General features: G+C 34.6%; 1 protein-coding gene across 1 annotated transcript in view; it reads right to left on the reverse strand.

Annotated features, from left to right (window-relative positions):
- CTDSPL2 (CTD small phosphatase like 2) overlaps positions 1–24016 on the reverse strand; it is a 75158-nt gene that overhangs the window by 8816 nt on the left and 42326 nt on the right. Inside the window, exons 5-10 of the mRNA XM_059913402.1 lie at positions 19599–19814; positions 15330–15408; positions 14922–15033; positions 12044–12130; positions 1748–1810; positions 1564–1643 (exon numbers count right to left, since the gene is read on the reverse strand). Of these exons, the coding sequence (XP_059769385.1) occupies positions 1564–1643; positions 1748–1810; positions 12044–12130; positions 14922–15033; positions 15330–15408; positions 19599–19814 (637 nt within the window). The remainder of the gene's footprint in view (positions 1–1563; positions 1644–1747; positions 1811–12043; positions 12131–14921; positions 15034–15329; positions 15409–19598; positions 19815–24016) is intronic.

Genomic DNA, 24016 nt, shown 5'->3' on the forward strand with positions numbered 1-24016 from the left:
TTATTTTAATTAAATTATACTAAACCCCTTCCAGTTATTCAGGAATCTGAGGGTCAATAGCATGTATTTGCAGTTTTAGAAAGAAACTACTTTTGCTAGTCATCAAATTTGCATTCGGACTCATGGGATTCAGAGATCATAGGAATTTCTGAGTCTACCTTGTCACCAACATAGATGATTCCCTAAAGCACTCTAACGCATTCAATATACTGTTCAAAAAGTTTTTCCTGTTTTAACTTTTTCAAAATACAACTAGATAAAACAAGTTTAAACTCCCAAATATGTAGATTTTATAAAACTAGTTTAAAAGAGGGGTTTTAATTTGTAACATAATTGTGTGACTATGATTTGTCCCCTAGTAAAAATGAAAGCTCCAAGAGGGAAGGGCTTGTGTTGCTCACCACTGTTCCCTGGAACATTGGAGGTGCTGAATAGAAATCTTCAGAATGAATGAAGTCATCAGAGCAAAATCACTTGTATGCTTTTATTCAAGTTAGGTAAAATGAGCATCAATTATAATATACTTTTATGAAAAGAAAATACCATTTTCATTTGTGTGTCTGAAGCTTGCTTATATGGAAGATAAAATGGAAACTGACTACAGGACACATTTTGATCCTTTAGATTAAAAAAAAAAATCACATTCTATTTACAAGGGGAAAATCTCCTAAATGTGGACATTAGGAAAAGCCTTTCACCATAGCTGAAACCACTCAATAATACAGGTACTATTAACAGTAGAAATTAAGTTTAGGATTTTCCACTAAGACAATATGGGAGAAAGTATTCAAGACAATGAATACCCAGCTATTAAAGCTTTTAGGAGCCTTTTGTGGCATCTCTCTCAGCTCTTGATCAAAACTCAAACATTAACTCCTATACCTTAGAGGATGCAGCAAGATTGCTGAGTCTTGCTATCTCACTTCAGTTGACAGAAATAATGAAACTAATTTTCAAATTGTTTTAAGTTACCCAAGGCACTCCCACCTAACCAGGAACACACTGCATCTGCTGGCTCAGGACACACACAAGGAACTGAGTCCAGATCAGGATAACCCGAGTGACTAAACCAACTGCAATTTCCAATTAGATTTCATGTAACATTTTCTTTCCATGGAAGATAAATTTGCTCTTGAAAAAAGCAAAAGAGTTTAATTTGATCCTTTTTGTTAAAATTAACTTTTATTTCTCTAAGCCATTAAAAAGATGACAACACATGCATTATCTCAGAGACAGAAGGAAGTGAAAACATCATGCACACAGTGAAAAATTCCACATACCCCCAATCTCCCCCCAATCCCAAAAGAAGTGAGGATACAGATGTACAAGTGAATAAATACATTTGATCTTTGTATCCTTTAAAGAACGTCTGTCTGGAGTTAAATAATTAGGAACTCTTAAAGACTTTTGGGGCTTAAAAAAAAATTCACTTATTTTCCCCATTTAACACACAAATCTCTATATATGCAGCCAACTGAAAATGGCTATCAAAATTAAGTAGAATCATAGTAATTTCATAGATCAGTGTGACAGACATTTCCACTATTTCTTAATTAAATTTACCTGACCAGTTGCTTTTTAGGGTCTAGTATGTTCAGTAACTTGTCTGCATACACCTTCTTAGAAGCAGTAAAAAGAATGATCTACAAATTCAGGGGAAAAGAAGTAATCATTATACATGATCTAAATATGGGTACTACATTGAATAAAATAAAAATACTTATATAATTAGCTTAAGTATATTTACCTCATACATCTGAGACATTCGTTCCAGGAATTCCCTGAAGAATGGTCTTAATCTCACATAAACCTGAAAAAATGCAAAGATAGGCTTCAGCAAACAAACATATAAAACAGAAAACAACTTATTTATAAGATATGTTCTAACTTTGGATATAATTTAAAAGTTCATATGTTAAAGTAATACAAAAGTTTACTAAGTACCACTCAACCAAATATATTTCACATATACCAAAAGTTACTTAAAACAATCTTTTGGTAGGGTAATAATAATCGTTGGTGATCATTTCACTTTTTAATAGTTAAATAGCAGCATATAATATAATAGTACTTCATGGATATAGTATATAGAATATAGTTTTAATAAACATTTAAACTAAAAATGGCAGGTTTCCCTCTGAGATTTTGATCCACCAATCAGCTCCATCTTCCAGCCAGGTAGCATCCATCCAATTATTAGGCAGGCTGTATATCCACCTCTAGCTGACCTGTCTCAATGACCTTCCTCAATAATTACTCAGAATTTCTTCTTAACAATCACCTGCTAAGAGTACCTTTATTTTAAATTTCTATTAAGGTAAATAATGTTCAAGAAAGAGATGTCTGGATTGGTGGGTTTAAATAACTGAAATTTTTCAGAAATCAATCTTGTTCTATACTTACTGATTCAGATGTGGTATCTAAATTAGCACTACTGGGCTACTTGAGATTGAAAATATAACAGTCAAACGCACCAGTTATCAAAATCAACTGATAATATCAGGAAAGACTACAGTACCCAAAGAACTGACTTAAATACATTATTTTCTTATTTCTGTCTGTCTTTTTGCCTACATTTAATGTAGCTCTTGTAATATACTCAATATTCAAAAAGCACAGAAATATAAGCCATGAGCAACCACTAAAACTGATTTACAAAAGAATTTGACTCCTTTAAATTGTATTTATTTTGTGACAAAAATTTATAAAAAGAAAAGTTTGTACTCTACTCAAAGGTGATTATTAACATCAAAAAACATGAACAACAAATACTTATAGAATGCCTATGCACCAGATTCACTTGATTCAGATTTTTTTAAAAAAGCTGTGGTGGCAACAAATTCAAAATTTAGGCTTCATGGAATTTAATTTTGTTGTCAATACACATCTAAACAAAAATGCCCTTATGATAAAAATCTAATTCTAGGAATGTAGAACTAGAACAGGGAAATCAGGCAAAGGATTTTAGGAGGTAAGGACTATGTACTACCAGTCTTTGTAAGTTCTAAAGCCCAAAGGGCATAAGACAATGCCAAATATATAGTAAGTACATGATAAAAATCTGTTAAGTAAATTAAATATAATTGCCTGAAGTTAAGCAATATAAACAAAAAGAGAAAGAGAGGCAAGACTACATACTACACAGGGACAACTACTGAATTTCCTTAAGAACTGATCACTTGTGGAAGACAAATTTCAAACATTAATATGCTAATATATCACTCTATCCCTGCCTACAGGCTAGAATAATAAAGGTTTACTCATTTTTAAGCCTATTAGGCAGTTTACCTCAGTATCTTGACTAATCAAAAACCAAGTAAGCCACACACCCCCACCCCTAGCAAATAATTACATGACGAAATCCTTGGTATCCAATCCCTATCATTTAGGATGAGGTACAAAATTTTTAACTAGAGTTGCGCTTCTAATTAATTTTAACATTTACATCATGAAATATTTGGTATAGTTTGGTTTAGTTTTCAACACACCTTATATGTTTGGTAATCCAAGTAACTGATAGATTTAGATGTATGACTACCTTAACTGACAAAAACCCACAATTCGGTCAATACTTTTTTTCAATTACCTTATCTCATGGAGGATGATAAACTATGAACCATCAGAACCTTCTGTTTATTGCTAAGAAGGCTTATCAGTTAAATGCATTTAATAACCAAAAATACTTCATTTTTGCATATGTATAAATGTTTTCATTTGCTTTCAATATCCCTGCTATCACTTGCTCCATATTGTAAAGTAAAATAAGCAGGGCCTCTACAATTTGGGATTTGTCTCCTTTGAACACTAAAATACTTCCACTGTAAAGGAATACTTCTATTTAAACAGTATTATCTAAGCATAATAAGTGGAGCACTGTACAAAGGTGACATTTTCCAACTTCTTACACAGTGACTTCCAGATTATGTCAAAACTATAACTTCATTATGCATTCTACTACTTTGACTATACTTAAATATAAAACACATCTTAAAATTTGATATTACTTTCATAATGTACCTGTTCACTGGGGATGAAAGGTGGCACTGAGATAGGGGAATATAATGCTAGAGTGTTTCCTTACCATGAGAATAGAATAACTGTTGACTGTAAATGTTCCTATTCTCAGAACAGATTCACCATTTGAAACACAGGAAGGTGTTTCAGGATTAAAAGACACAGGCAGAAACTGAGATGGTTAGCGGGGGAAAAAAAGGAATGTAGAAAGGTACAAAGTAACAACAAGCCGGGATGTGGTTGGGACCACAGGAGGTTCTGCCATGTGCTGAAAAGGCAAAATCTCAGAAAGAAAAATAGAAATAGAGACATAGGGCTTTCCTGGTGACGCAGTGGTTAATCCGCCTCCCAATGCAGGGGACACGGGTTCAAGACCTGGTCTGAGAAGATCCCACATGCTGCGGAGCAACTAAGCCCGTGCGCCACAACTACTGAGCTTGTGCTCTAGGGCCCGTATGCCACAACTACTGAGCCCGCGTGCCACAGCTACTGAAGCCCGCGTGCCTAGAGCCCGTGCTCCGCAACAAGAGAAGCCACCACAATGAGAAGCCCATGCACTGCAACAAAGAGTAGCCCCTACTCGCTGCAACTAGAGAAAGCCCGCGCGCAGCAACAAAGACACAACACAGCCAAAATAAATAAATAAAATAAAAAATTTATAATAAAAAAAAAGAAATAGAGACATAAGGCCAACAGGGTCTAACTCATTTGGATGGATATATTAAAGCAGAAATATATAGAAGTTAAGAAGCACTAAGCACTGTCTAGTAGGAAATAAGTAAGAACAATTTTAAGGTATGTATAATACAGTGAGACTACGATCACTTATTGTATTAGGTCAGAGATACACAAACATACAGATACACACATAGACATGCCTCCAAATGCTTCAAAATCTATTCCACAGATGCTCTTAACTCCATTTTTCTTCTCCTAACCTTCTCGTAACAAAGATTCCTGTCCCAAGCTGCTTACTTCCTATTTTCTACATTCTTCCACTACTTAGTACTTCAGAAACCATCCTTCTTCAAACCTGCAATTCTTCAAAATGATGTAGTCTCTCAAATGTAAGCCTAGGCCATAAGTTTCATTTCAGGCTGGTATACATATATTCCTCCAAATATACAGCAATTATTCTATCTACACAACAAATAGTTTTAATCTATCACTAAACCAAATATATTTTGAAAAAGTCAATGTTTTAAAATAATGCATAATACTATAATAATGAACAATTGTTATACAAGAATACCATACCCAAAACATGTCTTAAATAAGACTGCCTACTACCCAAAGATGTTCATGTTATGAAATGTTTATTATGTAAAATTTTTGTACATTTCATGCTCATGACTCTATTTTGTAACTGGAAGTTTGTACCTCTTAATCTCCCTCACTTACTTCATTATATGTTCATGATGTAAACTTTTAAAACAAAATCTACTTGAATAATGTCTGCAAAATAGTAGTGATAATGGAACTAATCTTGTATAATATATTGTGGGCTGATTTTACCAAAACTTAAATTTTATATAGAAAAATGATAAATATATTATAGAAAAATAACATTACATTAACAGTACACTAACACTACTTGATTTGAACAATATCTGACAGTCAGCCTGTACTTTCTTTAGTACAAGAGAATGTCCTATAACTGTGCATGTAAGATGATCCTAACAGGCAATAAATGGTTAATGGAACTAGATTTAATAAAAATAGTCATTAAAATAGCAAGCCAGTTATAAATTAATTATAAATATTTTCTGACAGTCTGCCTAAATTCAAGTTCATGTCTAAGTATGCAATGTCAAGTTATATACACTAATTCCTGACTATTAGTTTACCAAACCATTATCTAAGTTATCTAGATAACTTTATGAGCATGACCAAAAAAAGGGGGTGGGGGGAGAAAACATCCAAAAGATAAGCAATTTCAATTTGTGGGCAAAATTGAAAAAAAAAATTTCTTACATGTGGATCTTTTTAGGAAAAATATTTCTAAATAGTTTTAAGCACAGATAATGTGTCCCTAACATATTCAAAAAGAAGTATCTTTAATAGTTTTTCCATGAAATCCTTTGAACTTATTGCTACACTGTTGCAGGAAGGAAAAAAAAAGATAAATTTGGTGGTATTCACCTACTTAAGGGTATGGCACCTTTAAATAAAAAGATGATTGGTGGATGCTATCTATTTAATCAGCAGTAAGAATTTAAAACAGTAGAAAACTAACAACACTGAACAATGTGAAGAAGAGATGCTACAGGTATTAGCAGATACCACAGGTATAAAAGGGGCTCCACCATTTTTTTTTAACCCTTCTGTACACTTCAGTTTCTTTGTCTATAAAATGGGTATAATAACAGTACCTATATAGAGTTGTTTATTAAATAAGTTAATACATATAAAGCACCTAGAACAGTGCCAGCACACTGAGACTCCTAATAGCTATTATTACTATCCACTTTATTATTTAAAAGTAATCAGCCATAAGGAGAATAGCTGGAATGAGTAAGATTTTATGGGGGCAGAACTGGGCAACCTCAACTCAAAGAGAAAGCCATATCTATACTTTTAGAAGACGTAAAGTAAGTCAATTGATTACTTAACTATTTAACTTAGTTAACACTGTCTTAGCATCAATACCAGATCATAGAGACAAAACCCAAACCTTCTCCATAGAAAGAGGGTTGCTCAGATAGGCCTTGTGGAGGCCTCAACTTCATAACCCATTGGGTGATTTTACAAGTCACCTTTTGCTTCACACAGTTCCAATAAGAGGCTGCTGGGGATAGTATTTGTAGGTGGATCAATCTGAGGATGAATAGGTAAATACTAAAACATCAGAGCCAATAAAAATAAAAACAAACAAAACCCCCAAACTAAAACCTTCTGCAAAACCTTACACTGTATTAAATAGAAATAAATTTGAAAAGATATTTTCTTATGGAGTCCAAATGGGATAAAGTGCTTAATGTATTCATACAGAAGGTATATTAAAAATTAGCAATGAAGCATACTTTTCAAGTCATGGCCATTTACATACATATATAATATATATACAATATACATATATAATTTTTGAATTTAAATATCTATGTACACATATTTGTGTATATATATAAAATATTAATGTGTTTATCTTAAAATCAAGTTTACTCATTTTAAAAGCAAAAAAAAAAACCCCCACAAAATGTTGCCTTTAAAAACAAATTCTAAATTTTGAAGCCTCCAATTTAATATGCTTAGTAATCAACTGTCACATCTCCTATATTTGCAGAATATTTTTAGTTACTGAAAAAGAATTTTCTGTATTTTTAAATGAACTTCTTCTAATTTTAAGATACATTTATAAAGAATACAAACCATGATGAAAAAATTAGTGCCAATGATTAGCTATACTTATTAATAAGGATGGAAAAATTACTTTAAAATTATTTTAAATATTGACTTACAATTAGTTATCAAAATATTCTTCCCTACCAGATATAAAATATTACTTTTATCCTCAATACTGCGTCCATGACCCCAGATGTTTTAAGGAACAAAATACATACTACTTTTGTACAATAAAATTATGCTTTATGAATGTCAAAACAAAATGCCTCTTGTTTAGTATCAATTTAAGTCAGAGCTTGAGGGGAGGAAAAACTTGATTAGGTGTTTACTAACAAAACTCTTCATTTAAACGATTGCTTTTTTCTTCGTGAAGCAAAAATAATGCTGACTTTTCTTCCTAGACTGTGGAAAAGAGATAGATGCCACTGACCCTCTACTTCTATTTTTCTGTGGTATAAAATATTTGAGATCCTTATGAAAATTATCCTAGGTTGTAAGTTTCCCAAGAAAACAAACTTTAATAATGAGGAAGAGGCTGAGCTTTGCTAAACATGGGGTTTCCCACCCACCTCTCCCCCCAACTTTTCCCATAAAAGCAACCTCTACTATTAAAACAAAGCATCCTTTAGCAAGTAGCTCCCTACAGGATCCTATCTCTCCTTGAGTGCTTACCACAGTCTGATTTCTGGACAGCTGACCCAAAGTTTGTTGATTTTACTGATCTTCAGAAAGCCACTGACTGGCTAAAGTCTTATTGGTGAACAGAGTCAAAAATCAGATGCCCCTGCCATACTTTACAGAATGAGGAGTTGGACAACACAGTTACGTTTGGTTGCACTGTAGTGAAACATATGAGGCATCTTCTTTTTGTCTTCAATTAGCCACGTTTGGGCTGAGTAGCTCTATTACATCTTCAAAAAACTGAGCTCCAGTTCTTGATGGAGACAGAGGAAGGTCATTGAGGAGGTGGTTCAGCTCAAGAGCTAAGTGAAAAATCTGTCTTTTGATTCAGTCCTGCTTGTGGATAGAAGTCATCTTCTGGATGGAAGAGGGAGTGAGATGACCTAGAGTCTTGAATTGGTGGATCTGCAGGAACAGAAACTAAATACAGTGGAGACCTCTTAACTGAGTAACACCACGAGATGGATTTCCTGACAATGTGTCAATATAAGCTAAATATAAAAATTAAAACATGTGCATTGGAACTGATCACGCACTTGTTTTTCCAGATATCAAATGCATTTGTACCATTCTATGAATAAATATGTTTCCCAATATCTAACTGTAAAACAATTCATGGAAAAACTACCAATTAAGGGAGAGGAAAAGACCCATTCAAACAAAAATCCATATACTTTGCCTTTGTGAATGCCACACCCTCACTTTAAAAACTCAGTTCTTCTTTCAAATGACTTTTTCTCCATATACACAAACTATGATCTGTCTATCCGTATAGTGTCAGTGGTAACATATATCAAAATTTTAATTTGAGTTGGATCTTTTAGGTTTATCTCCTAGAGAAATGGAAATTCAAATACACTCAAGGTACTAATTGAGGCTTGAATAATCTACCTCCTCATATATTCTAAGTCTTGCATTAACTAAGTTGAGTCCTACTTATCAATCAAAAGAAGAGTGTATATCATGAAGTAAGGCAATCTTTAAACGTGAGTAGTGACCACCTTAAATTTCCCTCAAACTTTCATCTGAAAAAACCTAAGAAAGCCCATAACCAGGTTACAGTGGATCTAATTTTAAATCTCTCTATATATTAACAAGAATTTTGATGAACATTTGATTACTTACTTCCACTTAGAATTTGAATATGTAAATTTACTGCATATACTCTCATAATTATTAGACCAAGGGTCAGCAAACTATGGCCTTTGGGCCAAATCCAGATCATCACTTATTTCTGTAAATAAAGTTTTAATGGGATGCAGTCATGCTTATTCATTATGTATTGTTTAGGACTACTTTCATGCTATAATGGCAGAGAAAGTAGTTGTAACACAGGCTGCAAAACCTAAAATATTAACAACTGGCCCTTTAAAGGAAAAAGTTTGCCAACCCCTGATACAGACCATTATTAAAACATACATAAGACAATTTATATTTTAAATTGTTTTGAAAGAAAGAGAATAACAAATAGAATTAACATTAGATATGGTTCTACTATAACAAACTTACCATAAACAAAAAGCAAAAGTAACAAAAGTCCCAAGAGGAAACTTTATCTGGCTTTGATTCAGATGAAGAATTTGATCCTATCTTAACATTACCATTTTATTTTTAAGAGTATATACATAAATGTTATGGAATTGACATATTCAAGAGTATATAAATGTCATGAAACTGTTCCCTTAAAAGTGGTTAATTTTATGTTGTGAATTTCATCTCAACAAATTATTTTTTTAAGAGTATATACAGTATTTTACAGGTTTCTACCTTTAAGTGGGCCACATTATACTGTAGTGGTTAAACATGTAAGTTACATCTTACCTAATAATGTGGTTTCTCCAAAATCTCTTAGATCATCCCAGACCCTTGTGTATATTTCTTCTTTGCCAGTAGATGGAGACAACACCACTGAAAGTTTAAAAGACATCATTCCCTGTTTAAAGGGAGCTTGCTGGTCTGAAAACTGGGGGAACCCTAACCCAAGATTTCTTCAAAGTTATTTTTTAAAAAGCAGACAGAATGGCTATGCCAAAACTAGAAATCCAATATTAACTATGGACATCCTCAAAACTTAACTGAAAGGGAACTAAACTCTGTACATGATGTAGTAACTAAATCATTTAAAAATACAATCATCTCTATAATTTTTAAGATTCAAACTTCCTACTCATTGCTCCTGATTTAGGTTAACTCTAATTTTCCTGTTTCAGAAAGTGTAACTCAGATATATAAGAAAAAGAGTTCTTTGAATTCCTCAGAGGTAGATGCAGTACATATGAAGTTTTTTTTTATATTAGTCATATGCACTGCTAGGAGCCTTTATTCAAAATAAGACAACTGTCTGGATCCACATAAAACCGTAAGAATTTTATAAAGAAGAGAACTGAAGAAGAAATGGTGGAAGCAATAAGAAAAAAATTCAATTTTTATGGTCACACTGAAAAGAAATACTCATGAAAGGGAAATCAAACTCATCTACTCTCCAAGTTTCTTATTTCACTACTAAAAATTATGTAAACAGACCAAAACCATCTATCAGAAATAAATTTCAAATCTGGAAGCTTAAGAAATCACATCAAAATAATTATAGTTTTCAGTAACAGTTTTCTTTTCCAAATTCAAAAGCCTGAAAGCCATTGTTTTTAAGGGCAACTTTGAACATTAAAAACAAGGTTATCAAGCTAAAAAGAGAGAACATATTGCCATGCTATTTATATTTGCCACAAGACTCCTGTCCTTGAATTACACTAAACAAGAACAACCTATTTGGCAGAAAATGTCTTAAGAAAAAGATTTACCTTAAACAAGTAATATACAGTTAAAAAGGAATTCGAAAACCTAAAATCCCTCATTTTTATGTATATTTTGCTCATCCTCTGATCTATATCAGAACTAAAATCAGTTTACATAAAAGGGAAATAAATATATTGATAGTATCCAGATATTACCATACCTACAGTACCTTTCTAGGTTAAACCAGAACTCAGAATAACTGCTTAAATAAATCCTCTTATGACTGATTGCAAGATAAGGTAGGTAAAGTAGATCCTGAACCACAAACTATTTAACTCTAAAATTTTATGATTCCCGAGCTATAATAACTATCATGTGCCAAGAAAACTATACACATATTCTAACTGCCTATTAAGAGCACATAAACAACCATAAACACCTTTCCATTGTTCACATGGTAAATGTTCTGTGACTTTATTTAGTTAATCCTTGGGTTGGCTTCCACCTGACAAACAACAAAGTTTTTGACCCTTTCCCAATCCTTCAACAACCGGTATATAAGAAGGTAATGCTAGTTCAGTAACAACCTCCATGACAGAAAGGCACTTCGTAGTTTTTGAAGTGTATTCACATATATTAATTCAAATTTTATGATAGGAAAATCTGAAACATAAAGTAAAACCTATGGTCAACACACGTAATTTGCAGTGAAATGTAAATGGTATTTGTATTTTGCACTGTTACCTGTCCATCGACACAGAGGAGGGAGAAATACTTATACTCTAATTTTTTAAGTAAAGCAGTAACTAGAAGAGTGTCCTGGAATTCTGTGATTAAAATAAAGTAGATCTACTACACTGCAACCTACACACCGTATTACTACAAAAGGCAATAAAAATGACCAACAAGGAATAAGGTTTCTTCCTATTAATTGGGTTTTGGAAAAACAACAACAACGCCAAGTGTTAACCTGGCAAGTTCTCGGGGACCTAAGATGTCAGTGTTCCTGCCTCCACCTGCTGGCAAACAGGTTATGAAACTAGCAGAGAGCAATGGGTAAAAAAAGTTCACATTTTTTTGGTAACATTAATGTTGTTTTATGTAGTTATTTATTTAGCATGATGCTACTTTGTGTTACGAAATCATTAAAATACAGATGAAATCCATTAGGAATAAACACATTAAATTTCACCAAAAAAAAAAAAATTTACAAAAGATTTCTTGGTTCAAAATATCTAACAGGCCAAAACTCAAGTTAAAAAATTTTAATTACCTGATAAATGACATCTTGGAAAAGGACTGGAAAAGTAAGTGCTGCATCTTCTAGCTCATTTAAACTACAATGTACTAGTGTTTCATCCTTAAAATAAAAAGGACACATTGAATGAACCAAGATATTAAGACATTTCAATTGATTATTTTATGTATTCATGATCACCAAAAACATTTATTAAAGCACCCATTCATACATGGAATTTTATATTTAAAATACATTATTGTGTGTGGCATAGCAATCTGGGATAGAATTTTCTAAGTCACTGGTTCTCACGTGTGGCTGCTAGAACAGCAAGCAGCATCAGCATCATCTGGGAACTACTAGTTAGAAATGCAAAACCTCCAGCTCCATTTTTGATCATTCAAACTCAGCAAGGAGTAGAGAGGAGCTCAGCAATCTATGTTTCAATAAGCCTTTTAGGTGATTAGGATGCATACGCAAGTTTGGCAACCACTGTTCTGAGTCCTGCAGTTGCCAACTTTCTGTTAAGTAAACCACATATATACTTTCTTAATTTTTTTTTTTTACAGTTTGCCAATGGAAGTTTAGTATCTAACTATTAAAAATATATATCTTCTATTTATATATAGCTCTTTATTCTTAAACCTTTTATAAAGAATTTTATTTTAGAAAATGGATATTTCAGTATCTGTTGAATATGTTTCATAGACATAAACATTGTTTAACTAAATTAGCAGTCAATCAAGACTTCTTTCTCATCTTTGATTACCAAGCCCTGTTTTCTCATGAGGAAAAGAAGGTAAGGATCATTCAATGTAAGGTATGTGCAAATATGTATATTTCTCAAATCCTGAAGGATAAAAAAAAAAAAGGCTTCCATTTGTAGAAAGTGACAACACTTAAAAAAAATAAAGCTGCTAGTAACTATCCCCCAAATTTTTCAATGTGTTTAAGATGAATTAAAATGAAACACAAATGCTCATACCTTGTGATTCCACATCTTATTAGCTAGAGTGTTTCTTTTAACCTAAAGTTAAACTCTGGGGAGGCAAAGAGCAAAAAATACTCTAGATATGCCTCACTTTCTTTTCTTTTTTTTTTTTAACATCTTATTGGAGTATAATTGCTTTACAATGTTGTGTTAGTTTCTGCGGTATAACAAAGTGAATCAGCTATATGTATACATATATCCCCATATCCCCTCCCTCTTGAGCCTCCCTCCCACCCTCCCTATCCCACCCTTCTAGGTGGTCACAAAGCACTGAGCTGATCTCCCTGTGCTATGCGGCTGCTTCCCACTAGCTATCTGTTTTACATTTGGTAGTGTATATATGTCAAAGCTCACTTCGTCCCAGCTTCCCCACCCCACCATGTCCTCAAGTCCATTCTCTACGTCTGCGTCTTTATACCTGTCCTGCCACTATGTTCATCAGAACCATTTTTTTTTCGATTCCATATATATGTGGTAGCATATGGTATTTGTTTTTCTTTCTGACTTACTTCACTCTGTATGATAGACTCTAGGTCCACCCACATTTTCTTTTAATAGCAGAACAGAGTACACAATTCAAGGTATTCCCTTAGTATCTTTAAAAAAGGTATTCTCTTTCTTATAATTGAATCATAACTAATTCTACTTTCTTCATCTACAGCCTATCTAAATTTTGATCATTCTTCTTTACCCAATTCTGTAAAATTACTCATTTATGCTCACCAATTCTTATCTTTCCCTCTCTATTTATTATCTTTATCTTTTATCTATTATCTTTCCCTCTCTATTTATGGATTAAAAATTGTATGGCCAAACTTGCTATCGTGACATCAACTGCTAACATAAAAATCTAGCAAAATCTTTTTCAGTTTCTGTACATCGTATCTAAACTACTCATAATCAGTTTCAAAATTTTTCTTTTTTTCCTACTTATCCTCTAATAAACACCTTAAATACTTAGGCCTTCTGGATACCTATCTTATATCTCTTTGGCTAGGCAAAGGCTAAGGTGCTGAACTCTCAAAACAACTATACATGCTAGTTAAGATTTAAAAAATATGCTTTTCCTCAAGATAAAATTTTTTAAAAAGAACTAAACCACATCTCCAATTATAGGTTAATAGTAACAAAGGCTTTTAAATAGTAAAATGTTTTCCAGTATTATATAATAGATACATATTTTTGCTAATATCAAGAAATTGCCGGCAGATGGTAGATAATGGTGACCATATATTAAATTTGGTTAGGAAAAGATAAGAGATATTCAGTTTTCAAAGCTCTTCCGGAACCCTAAAAAAATATAAATTTTAAAATTCACACCAAGAGAGCATATTAAAGGTTTTATTAGTCAGCATTAAGAAGTCATGCTTTTGAGAGTCTATTAATAAAGATATTAGTATTAGATAATACTAATACTTAGTATTAAGTATTACATAGATTGCCCCTCTCCCCAAAAAGGAACAAGAAAAGGAGTATAGTCTTGCATGAGGTTAACTCATTAAGACCTAGGTCCTTCAGGGGAACATGACTGTGAGCCCCCCACCCCCAAAAAAGGTTGAAATCTAGCCATGAAATTAGAATTTATTGGGAGATTAAAAAACAAAACAAAGGGTATAGGAGTATGGGGGCAATAATTAATTTAAATAGAAAAATAGTGAAATAGCGGGGGTTGGGGGGGAAGAAAAAGAAAAAGAAAGCCTAATTTATTTTCAAAGGGTACTGGAAACCAACAAATTGGGGCGGCCCTGGCATTAGACTGTGCTTAAAATAAAAACATTTCAGAACACCTAAGACATGTTTTTATCGTAAATGTATGTGTAAGGCTATTCATTCACTTGTATTCTTTTAGGTATTTTGGGCTAGTATTTTTAAAAAAGAATTTAATGCCTTTATTTTCCCTAACTCTACAGATAATATACTTACCAAGTCTAAAACTAGGGAGAATTCTGGTGTGCTTCTTGTCTTCAATGGAAGGGCAGGTTTCCTATTTAGTTGTTCTTCTGTCAGTGGTGGAACATGTTTGATGAAATAATAGCTATAAATCAAATTTTAAGAAAATTTCAACATTTCTACTTTTTTGTAAATATAAAACATATTACTAAATTCAGCCCATCTTTAAGTTTTTAATTAAATAATGCATATTTAACCTAGTAAACCAAACTTATAAAACACATAAGTAAAACTGAAAATATACAAATTAGTATTTCAGTAACTCAGCAAAGTATTAATACCTACAGGTCAAATGCTCTTTGCAATATACCATTCAGCCACCCCTCTATACATGTACTTTCATTCCATTCAAAGAGAGAAAGGGGAAAAAAAAAAACTCACGGGTCAAATACTTCCCAGTCTTCTTCATAGGTGGCCTCTGCGTGGGCTGATGAATAACCACTATCTGGAGTTACTGGTGCTATTTAACAAAGTGAAAAACAAAATGTTGCTTTTACTCACTTAATGCTTCCATGAAGTATACATTTTTACTGCTTTTATTAAGATCTTCCTGAAGCCCTGTGTATTTTAGGTTAAAGATAAGACAGAAATAATTTGTAAACAGTATTTAAAAGTAAATTTATAAACACATAGATCTAACTCTGGATCCAAAGGAAAAATTTACCATTACAGACAAAGCGGCAAGCTATATCATGGCTAGCAAAATTTAAATCCCTAACAGCTAAGAGAAAATTTACTACTTACACTATTTCCTACTATTTACTACTTACACTGTGGAGTGTATTATTAGGAAAAAACACTCCACAAAATTTCCATTTCTAACTGGATGATGTTTGTATGTATAAACATAAAAATTTCATGGTGCTCATAGCAGTAATACTTCACAAAGTGCACAGTACATACAGGCAGTCAATATATGTGTGCTGACAACAGATCCCGAAGGTAGTTTTAAACCTAAGATCCATGAACAGGCTTTAAGAGGTCTACAAACCCCTAAAGACTTATGAAAAAATGTTTTAGGTACATTTTTACAGGAATCTCAAGGTTGTCTATGATCTTAAAAGTTAAGAAATTATGCTGTGTATAGAAATCAGTGCTTTAGAAGACCCATTATTTTACTTCGCATTTACAAGCAACTTAAAAATAATCAAGAAACAATTCTATATTCCATGACACATAGTCCATTCTAAGTTTGAATTAAAATTTGATCAATTGATAAAGCTTCAGAAAGTATGCTGGGAATTTTCTAAGACAATATTTGCAACTTAAATTCAATGAGACAAAGATAACTTACAAGCTAAACAGGTAATGTCTTGGAGATGAAAGTTTAAGGTGGATGCTAGAGACTGAATGTTTGTGTTGCCCCAAAATTCATATATTGAAACCTAATCCCCAATGTGATGGTGTCTGGAGATGGAGTCTTTGGGAGGTCATGAGGTCACTAGGTCATGAGGGTGGAGCCCTCATGAATGAGATTAATGCTCTTAAAAAAAGATCCCCAAAGAGCTTGCATAGCTTCTGGCATATGAGGACACACTAAGAAGACAGCTATCTATGAACCAGAGAGCAGATCTTCACCAGACACTGAATCTGCTGGGGCTCTGATCTCAGATTTCCTAGACTCCTGAACTATGAGAAATAAATTTCTATTGTTTATATGTCACCTAGTCTAATGGTAGTTTTTTGTTTGTTTGTTTTTTTAATATTAATTAATTTATTTATTTAGGCTGTGTTGGGTCTTCGTTTCTGTGCGAGGGCTTTCTCTAGTTGCGGCAAGTGGGGGCCACTCTTCATCACGGTGCACGGACCTCTCACCATCGCGGCCTCTCTTGTTGCGGAGCACAGGCTTCAGACGCGCAGGCTCAGTAATTGTGGCTCACGGGCCTAGCCGCTCCGCGGCATGTGGGATCCTCCCAGACCAGGGCTCAAACCCGTGTCCCCTGCATTGGCAGGCAGATTCTCAACCACTGCGCCACCAGGGAAGCCCAAATGGTAGTTTTTTATAGTAGCCTGAAAGGACTAAGACAGTGGACCTCAATAAAAATTGCTGTAATCCGTCTATAGGAATGGAATACTGGTGGATAGTAGTCTTTCAGGATAAAAACGTACGTTTTTTGCTATTACCATGTATTAATACCTTCTGAGACAGAGCCAATACAGTGTGTACGTTCAATAAATGACAACAGATGTAAAGCAGAATTTTTGTTCATTTCTAACAACTTTATGCCAGTAACAGTTCGTTAGCACAAGGGGACAAATGGAAAAATATATCTTCCTACCACTTTACTGTTTCAAATTCCTATTAATCTCAGAGAAAGGGGGACAGGAAGTAATTAGTATTCGAGCACCTCCATGCTAAGCATTTTTCATATTTCATCTCATTTAGTCTTCAAAGCTCTAAATTATTATTACCATTTTAAAGCTAAGAAAACTGTCTCAGAGAGCTTAAATAAGTTATCTAAAGTCACACAGCTAAGTAAATGGTAGAGCCAGCCTCCTTCCTTCTTGTTCTCTTTGGCTACGTTCTTGAAGTTGGGGAAAAGTACCACTTTTGTCACTCATACTCATATTTTAAGATCAGCAAAACTTTTACTTCTTCCTTTCATGATCCTCCCAGAGTAACTGCCATGTGCCACCTCAGTATTTTGCTCATTTATTTGTAACAGCACTCACCACAATGTACAGTAATTTTTGTGTATACTTGGCTCATCAATTAGATCATATACTCTTCAGGGTCAATGAGCACATCTTAGTCATCTTTATAAATAGTGCCCATCACAAAAGTAGGTGTTCAATTAAATGTTAGAAAAACGAATGAATGAGACAAATGGAGTAAATCTTACTTTTCCCCTCTAGAAACTAAAGTTATAGAAATCCCTTCCCGGTAGGCACAGTTGTCAGAAAAAATGAGTACAAAGGTTTATATAGAAGCACAAAAACAGAAAAAACATCAAAGAAGTCAAAAGCCCTGGCTTCAGTCTATACCTTATCATTCACTAGCCTGTAACACCAGGCAAAGTAATCAGCATTAGATTTGCTCGTTAGGTTCAGTATTATTCTTAAATTATAACATTATAATTTAACATTATCAATACTAACATTTTATTTGTTATTGATTGATTGAGTGCCACACCACATGGCTTGTGGGATTTTATTGGGTTGGCCAAAAAGTTTGTTTGGGTTTTTCCCTTAAGATCTTACAGAAAAACCCAAACAAACTTTCTGGACAACCCGACAGTTCCCCGACCAGGGACTGAACCCGGGCCCTCAGCAGTGAGAGCACAGAGTCCTAACCACTGGATGGCCAGGGAATTCCTTATTTGACAAATTTAAAATAAACCTTGGACTTCCCTGGTGGCGCAGTGGTTAAGAATCTGCCTGCCAATGCAGGGGACATGGGTTCGAGACCTGGTCCGGGAAGATCCCACATGCCTTGGAGTAACTAAGCCCATGCGCCACAACTACTGAGCCCACGTGACACAACTGCTGAAGCCCACATGCCCTAGAGCCCACGCACTGCAACTACTGAGCCCACACGCCGCAACTACTGAAGCCTGCACGCTCTAGGGCCCGTGCTCCGCAACAAGAGAAGCCACCGCAATGAGAAGCCCGCGCACCGCAACGAAGAGTAGCCCCCACTCACTGCAACTAGAGAAAGCCCGCGCACAGCAACGAAGACCCAATGCAGCCCAGCCAAAAATAAATAAAATTTAAAAAATAAATAAAATAAAATAAACCTTAACTCTATTATGCTGCTTTTCTCTTCATACTGATATAGGGTTGCACTGTATAGAAGTTTCATAATTGTATGCATTTTTTCTTTAAATGTATCATGCTGTTTCAATGATTTTTTTTCAAGTTTCCCCTTTCTATCAGAGAGATCATCATTTTGCTTCCTTATGCCAAACTTATTTCTCAACCAATATATATGTACTCGGCTCTCTCAAATATCTGGCACCACAAGGAAAAACAAACAAATCTAAAATAAAAGTCTAAGATCTTCTCCTTCTGGGAAAAGATGTCCATCCTCAGTTTTATTTCTGCTTTTAATCATAATGCAATACAATTTCATCTTTTAGCCTTATATGTCTATCTACCACAACCCTCAGAGGTAACAAATGCTGACCTCACATGTTTCTACATTTCCATAACAACTGGCTCAGGGACCTAACAATTATGTTAGGCCTTTAAAAGCATCCAGGATTAGGCTGCAAAGTTTGTGTATAGGAGAGACCCAAGAACAGAAGCTTCTTTGGGAATATCATCTGTATATGAAACAAATCGGAAGGTATGAGACTACCTCTATGGAGGGACTTCAGACCTTAAGGATCTAAGACTCATGCAATTATAATAAGTATGTTCATAAATGTAAGCATATTATTTTGTTAGCTGTGTTAAATTTCTCTAAGTGGTAAGATTGGTACACATAATTAAACTGTAAAGTGACTAATATGCAGTCAAAATAACCTTAAAAAAATTCAATTTCAAAATGACTGGATTTGGGGGGAAAAGTTTTATTTCCAGTTTTAATTTTATTAACTTCAAGGAAGAAAAACTTACGCATTTAATCTGCCTATTTAAGAAAAAATACAGTAGTATTTTTACAAACTATTCATGAAAATGTATAAGAAAAAAAGGAATCTTTTTTACCTGTAAGGGGTGGGATATCACGATTAACTGTTTCTTCTGCTTCTTCTAAACCATTATTTATTGATGACCTCACTTGAACTGCTTGATTTGAGTAAGCTGCTCCATTAGTTGATGTAGTAGTACTGGTAGTGATCTCATCCACCTGTTCCATATCAAGCTGTTTTACTATCTCTTCAGCTTCCACAGCCTGTCCTGGGGAATCGGATCCTGATGTTCCTGAAATCATGATTAACTGTACATTAATCGTCACTTAAAAGCTCATAGTGGGTGGGGAAAGATGGGAACAAACTTAAAACAAGTAATAAATAAGCCCTAGAGATCTAATGCACAGTATAGTGAATACAGACAACATTGTATTATAATCATCAAACCTAAGAGGCTAGTACTTAATTACTCCAACCACTAGAAAGAAAGAATAATTATATAACATGATAGAGAGCACATGCTAATTATCACTACGATGATGATCATATTACAATATATAAATTATCAAATCAACATGTTGTACACTTTAAATTTATACAATGTTTATATGTCAAATATATTCAATAAAAATTCATAAATATTTAGAAAAACTAAATGGAACAGAAACAAAGCTGAGGATAACCATTATTTAGTGAGTCTTTACTAGACATTTCAAAAATAAGGAATAAAGACTATTATAAGCTAGAGTAATATTTGTGAACAAAGTTTTTCTTAAGAGTGTTCAAATAGCTTAGAAACACCCATTTATAGTCAAACAAGTAAATTTAGAACTTTAAAAATTTTTTATTGAGATATAATTAACATTGTGTAAGTTCCAGGTATACGTATTGATTTAATACTTTATATACTGCAATAAGATTACCAACTAAGCGTTAGCTAACACCTCTATCCTGCCACATAATTATTTCTTTTTTGTGGTGAGAACATTTAAGATCCAGTCTCTTAGGAACTCTGAAGTATATACAGTTGACCCTTGAACAACACAGGGGTTAGGGGCACTGACCCCCATGCAGTCAGAAATCTGAGAATAACTTTACAATCAGCCCTCCATATCCACAGTTCCACATCCTCAGATTCAACCAACCACAGACTGTATACTATAGTATTTATTGAAAAAAATCCTTGTATAAGTGGACCTGTGCAGTTCAAACCCATGTTGTTGTTGGGTCAACTGTCATACAGTATTGTTGACCACAGAACTTCTCTTCATTAAAGCAAATATCATTTATTAAGTGCTTACTATGTGCTGAGCAATACACAAATACACACACACACAATTTTCCATTATCCTCAAACAGCTCCTGATCTTTCTAGTACTAAGCATCCTAGCCATTTTGTGCAGTTGTAATTTTTAAACCAGAGATAGTTCTCTAAAAATGAGCTAACTGTTCCCCTAACCATGAGAACCTTTTTATTCAAAGACACAAGAACAATTTCTCAACAAGATTCCGTCTCAATAACAAAGACAGAAGCTAGTTTCCTCATTATATTCAACCATCCCCTAGATGAACCCGCTGCCCAATTTTTCTTCCACTATGGACTGACCCCAAGTCTCCATTTCTTTATGAAATCCTCCGAATGTCATTGTCAACAACAAAATCAACCTACAACAACTCTCAACTTCCTCACAGAATATTCTTTCTCCCTCATTGCCTTACATTTAACCTCTTTCCAAAAGACATCTCTTTTCCTGATACCCTTCCCTCAAAGCTGTTTATTCTCCCATACTTGTTACTCAATCAGAATTCATTTACCTCCATTGCCGCCACCAGATCATTGGTTTTCCACTAATGTGTAAAAATGTTTGCTCCTTTGAGATTGCTGTCACCTGGCTATACAATTCTTCACTTATGCCCTCTGCTGTCACCTACCATCTATTGCCAGCATCCTCTCTCAATCTCAGAGGAATTTAACACCTAGCTACCAGTTTACTGCTCTATTAAATGCCTATATAGTTATTACAGGTGATGTCAATGACTCATCCAATAACTAACCCTCAAAGGTCTTGCCCTCTTTAGCTCCATCTACATTTGTAATGCTCTTTAGTAGTTATTACCATGGCTACAACCTGGACACTATCACAGAGAAACTGTTCACCTCTGAAACCTAAAATTCAAATAATTAATCTCCTACCACACCTCCTAATCTTCTAATTAGCTATCTATCTATCTAATTATTTCTATTACATGTGATCTTCACGTTTGATAAAAGCCAATCTCTTTTATCCAAACACATCCCTCAATGGCTTCTTCTCCACCCTCCTCATCTAGTCAGACTTCATGGTGTATTATTTAAACCACTCTCAAGCCAGCAGCCTCACTGTCCTCGCTTCCTTGTCTTTCCACTGTCATTCATCATAGAAATCCCTCTTGAATCAATCTAACTAACAGGCTTCTCAGGCACTAGACCCAGGTAATAAAGAAAACAATACAATTATAAAGACTGGTTGTACTCCAAATAATAAAATCCTCTAATCTTAGCTATGCCTGTAACATGCTGCTCAGTATTTCTGTGTGTGAGTCATTCAGCTTCTTTTACTTATATCCAATAGCAAACATTCTAAACCTTCATTCTCTTCAATCCCTGCCACCAGGACCATCTCAGCAAAATGATACCATGTCCTCCTTCAAAGAAAAAATTCTATCAAACATGAACTACTGCTGCCCAAACGTTCTTTCCTCCAGCATCAGAGAAAAATGTCTATTCTCCTTGTTTCAATTCTAATCCTTCTACCTGTTCTCTTGATCCCATCCCTATCAGTAGATCCTAGAAACTTTCTTCATTAGTTTTTCTTTTTCCCTTATGTTCAACCTATTAGACCCTCCCCTGAGGCTTAAAAACATGCTTGCTTCTCACAAATACAAAACACCCCTTGAGGTTTCGTGAGCTCTCTAGTTTTTTTCATATTCAAGTTCCTCATAACAGTAATCTATATGTGCTGATCCCTTTCTTACTCTCCATTTCACTCTTTTAACCCATGGATTAGGCTGCCAACTCCAATCACTCCTCTGAAACTCTTCTGGCAAACGAAACCAATGACCAGTTAATTACCAGGTTTAATGATACCTTTTCAATGCTCATTTCCTTTCCTTCTATCTTTACAATTGTTTGACCCTGGGTTTTGATAGTCTCTTCCTTTGGCTTCTATGACTCAATTTCTCCTGGTTTCCTCCATTTCTCCTTTGTTGGCTTCTTTAACTTTGTCCAGTCCTTAAATGTCTTCCCACAAGATTCTGGTCTTAGTTTGATGAACCAAATGGACCATTTACTCCACTGGTTTCAATTAATATTTATAAGCTGATAATACCATGCTCTACTGCTTATCCAGATTTCTAAGCCCCACACCTGAATGACAAATTGTTAGTAGACATTTTTATTTGGTTGTTTCAAGGCATCTCAGGCTCAGCATGGCCCAAATTAAATTCAATTATCTATCTCCCAGGAACTTACTTTTCTCTCTTGAAAATCTAATGTGTACATCTTACTCTCTCTCTTCTTTCACCTCCAATCTGTTCCCAAAATTTGTCCATTCTATATCTTTGATCCTTCTTTTCTTCTCTAATACCACAAGGAAGGTTGTATGAAGTCTCACATGGTCTACAAGTCTACTAATGTTCTCCCTGCATCCAGCCTCTTTAGAATTTAGGCTACATGCTACTGCCAAATAGATCTTCAGAAAACACAAATCTGGGCTTCCCTGGTGGCGCAGTGGTTAAGAATCCACCTGCCAATGCAGGAGACACAGGTTCGAGCCCTGGTCTGGGAAGCTCCCACATGCCGCGGAGCAACTAAGCCTGTGCACCACAAATACTGAGCCTGCACTCTGAAGCCCGTGAGCCACAACTACTGAGCCTGTGAGCCACAACTACTGAAGCCCGTGCGCCTAGAGCCCAGGCTCCGCAACAAGAGAAGCCACCGCAATGAGAAGCCCGCGCACTGCAACAAAGAGTAGCCCCCGCTCGCCACAACTAGAGAAAGCCCGCGTGCAGCAACGAAGACCCAACACAGCCAAAAATAAATAAATAAATTAAAAAAAAAAATCTGTAAACTTAAAAAAAAAAAACAAACACAAATCTGTTCATATTACTCACAGTTTAAAACCTTTCGATCATCCCCCCATGACTAAGGATAAAGTTCAAAAAACCTACAAAATTGGCTCTATAATCTGACTTCTTTATAATTCTCCTATCTTATCCCTTCCTGTGCACTCCTCAAATCTGATGCTCCATCTGTGACAAACTAATTTGTTTCTGAAATACACTGTACCTTTGCTTACACTGCTCCTTCTACGTGGAATGCCCTTTACCATCTTTCAAGATTCAGCTTTTCTATGAAGCCTTTTGTGAGCCACCACCCAGAATACAGGACCATTCCATTCTTTGAATGCTCTACTGTTCCATACCTCTCTCAAGGCACCTATAAAAATTTATTAT

Source organism: Balaenoptera ricei, chromosome 2, assembly GCF_028023285.1.
Source record: "Balaenoptera ricei isolate mBalRic1 chromosome 2, mBalRic1.hap2, whole genome shotgun sequence".
NCBI classification, from domain to species: Eukaryota; Metazoa; Chordata; class Mammalia; order Artiodactyla; family Balaenopteridae; genus Balaenoptera; species Balaenoptera ricei.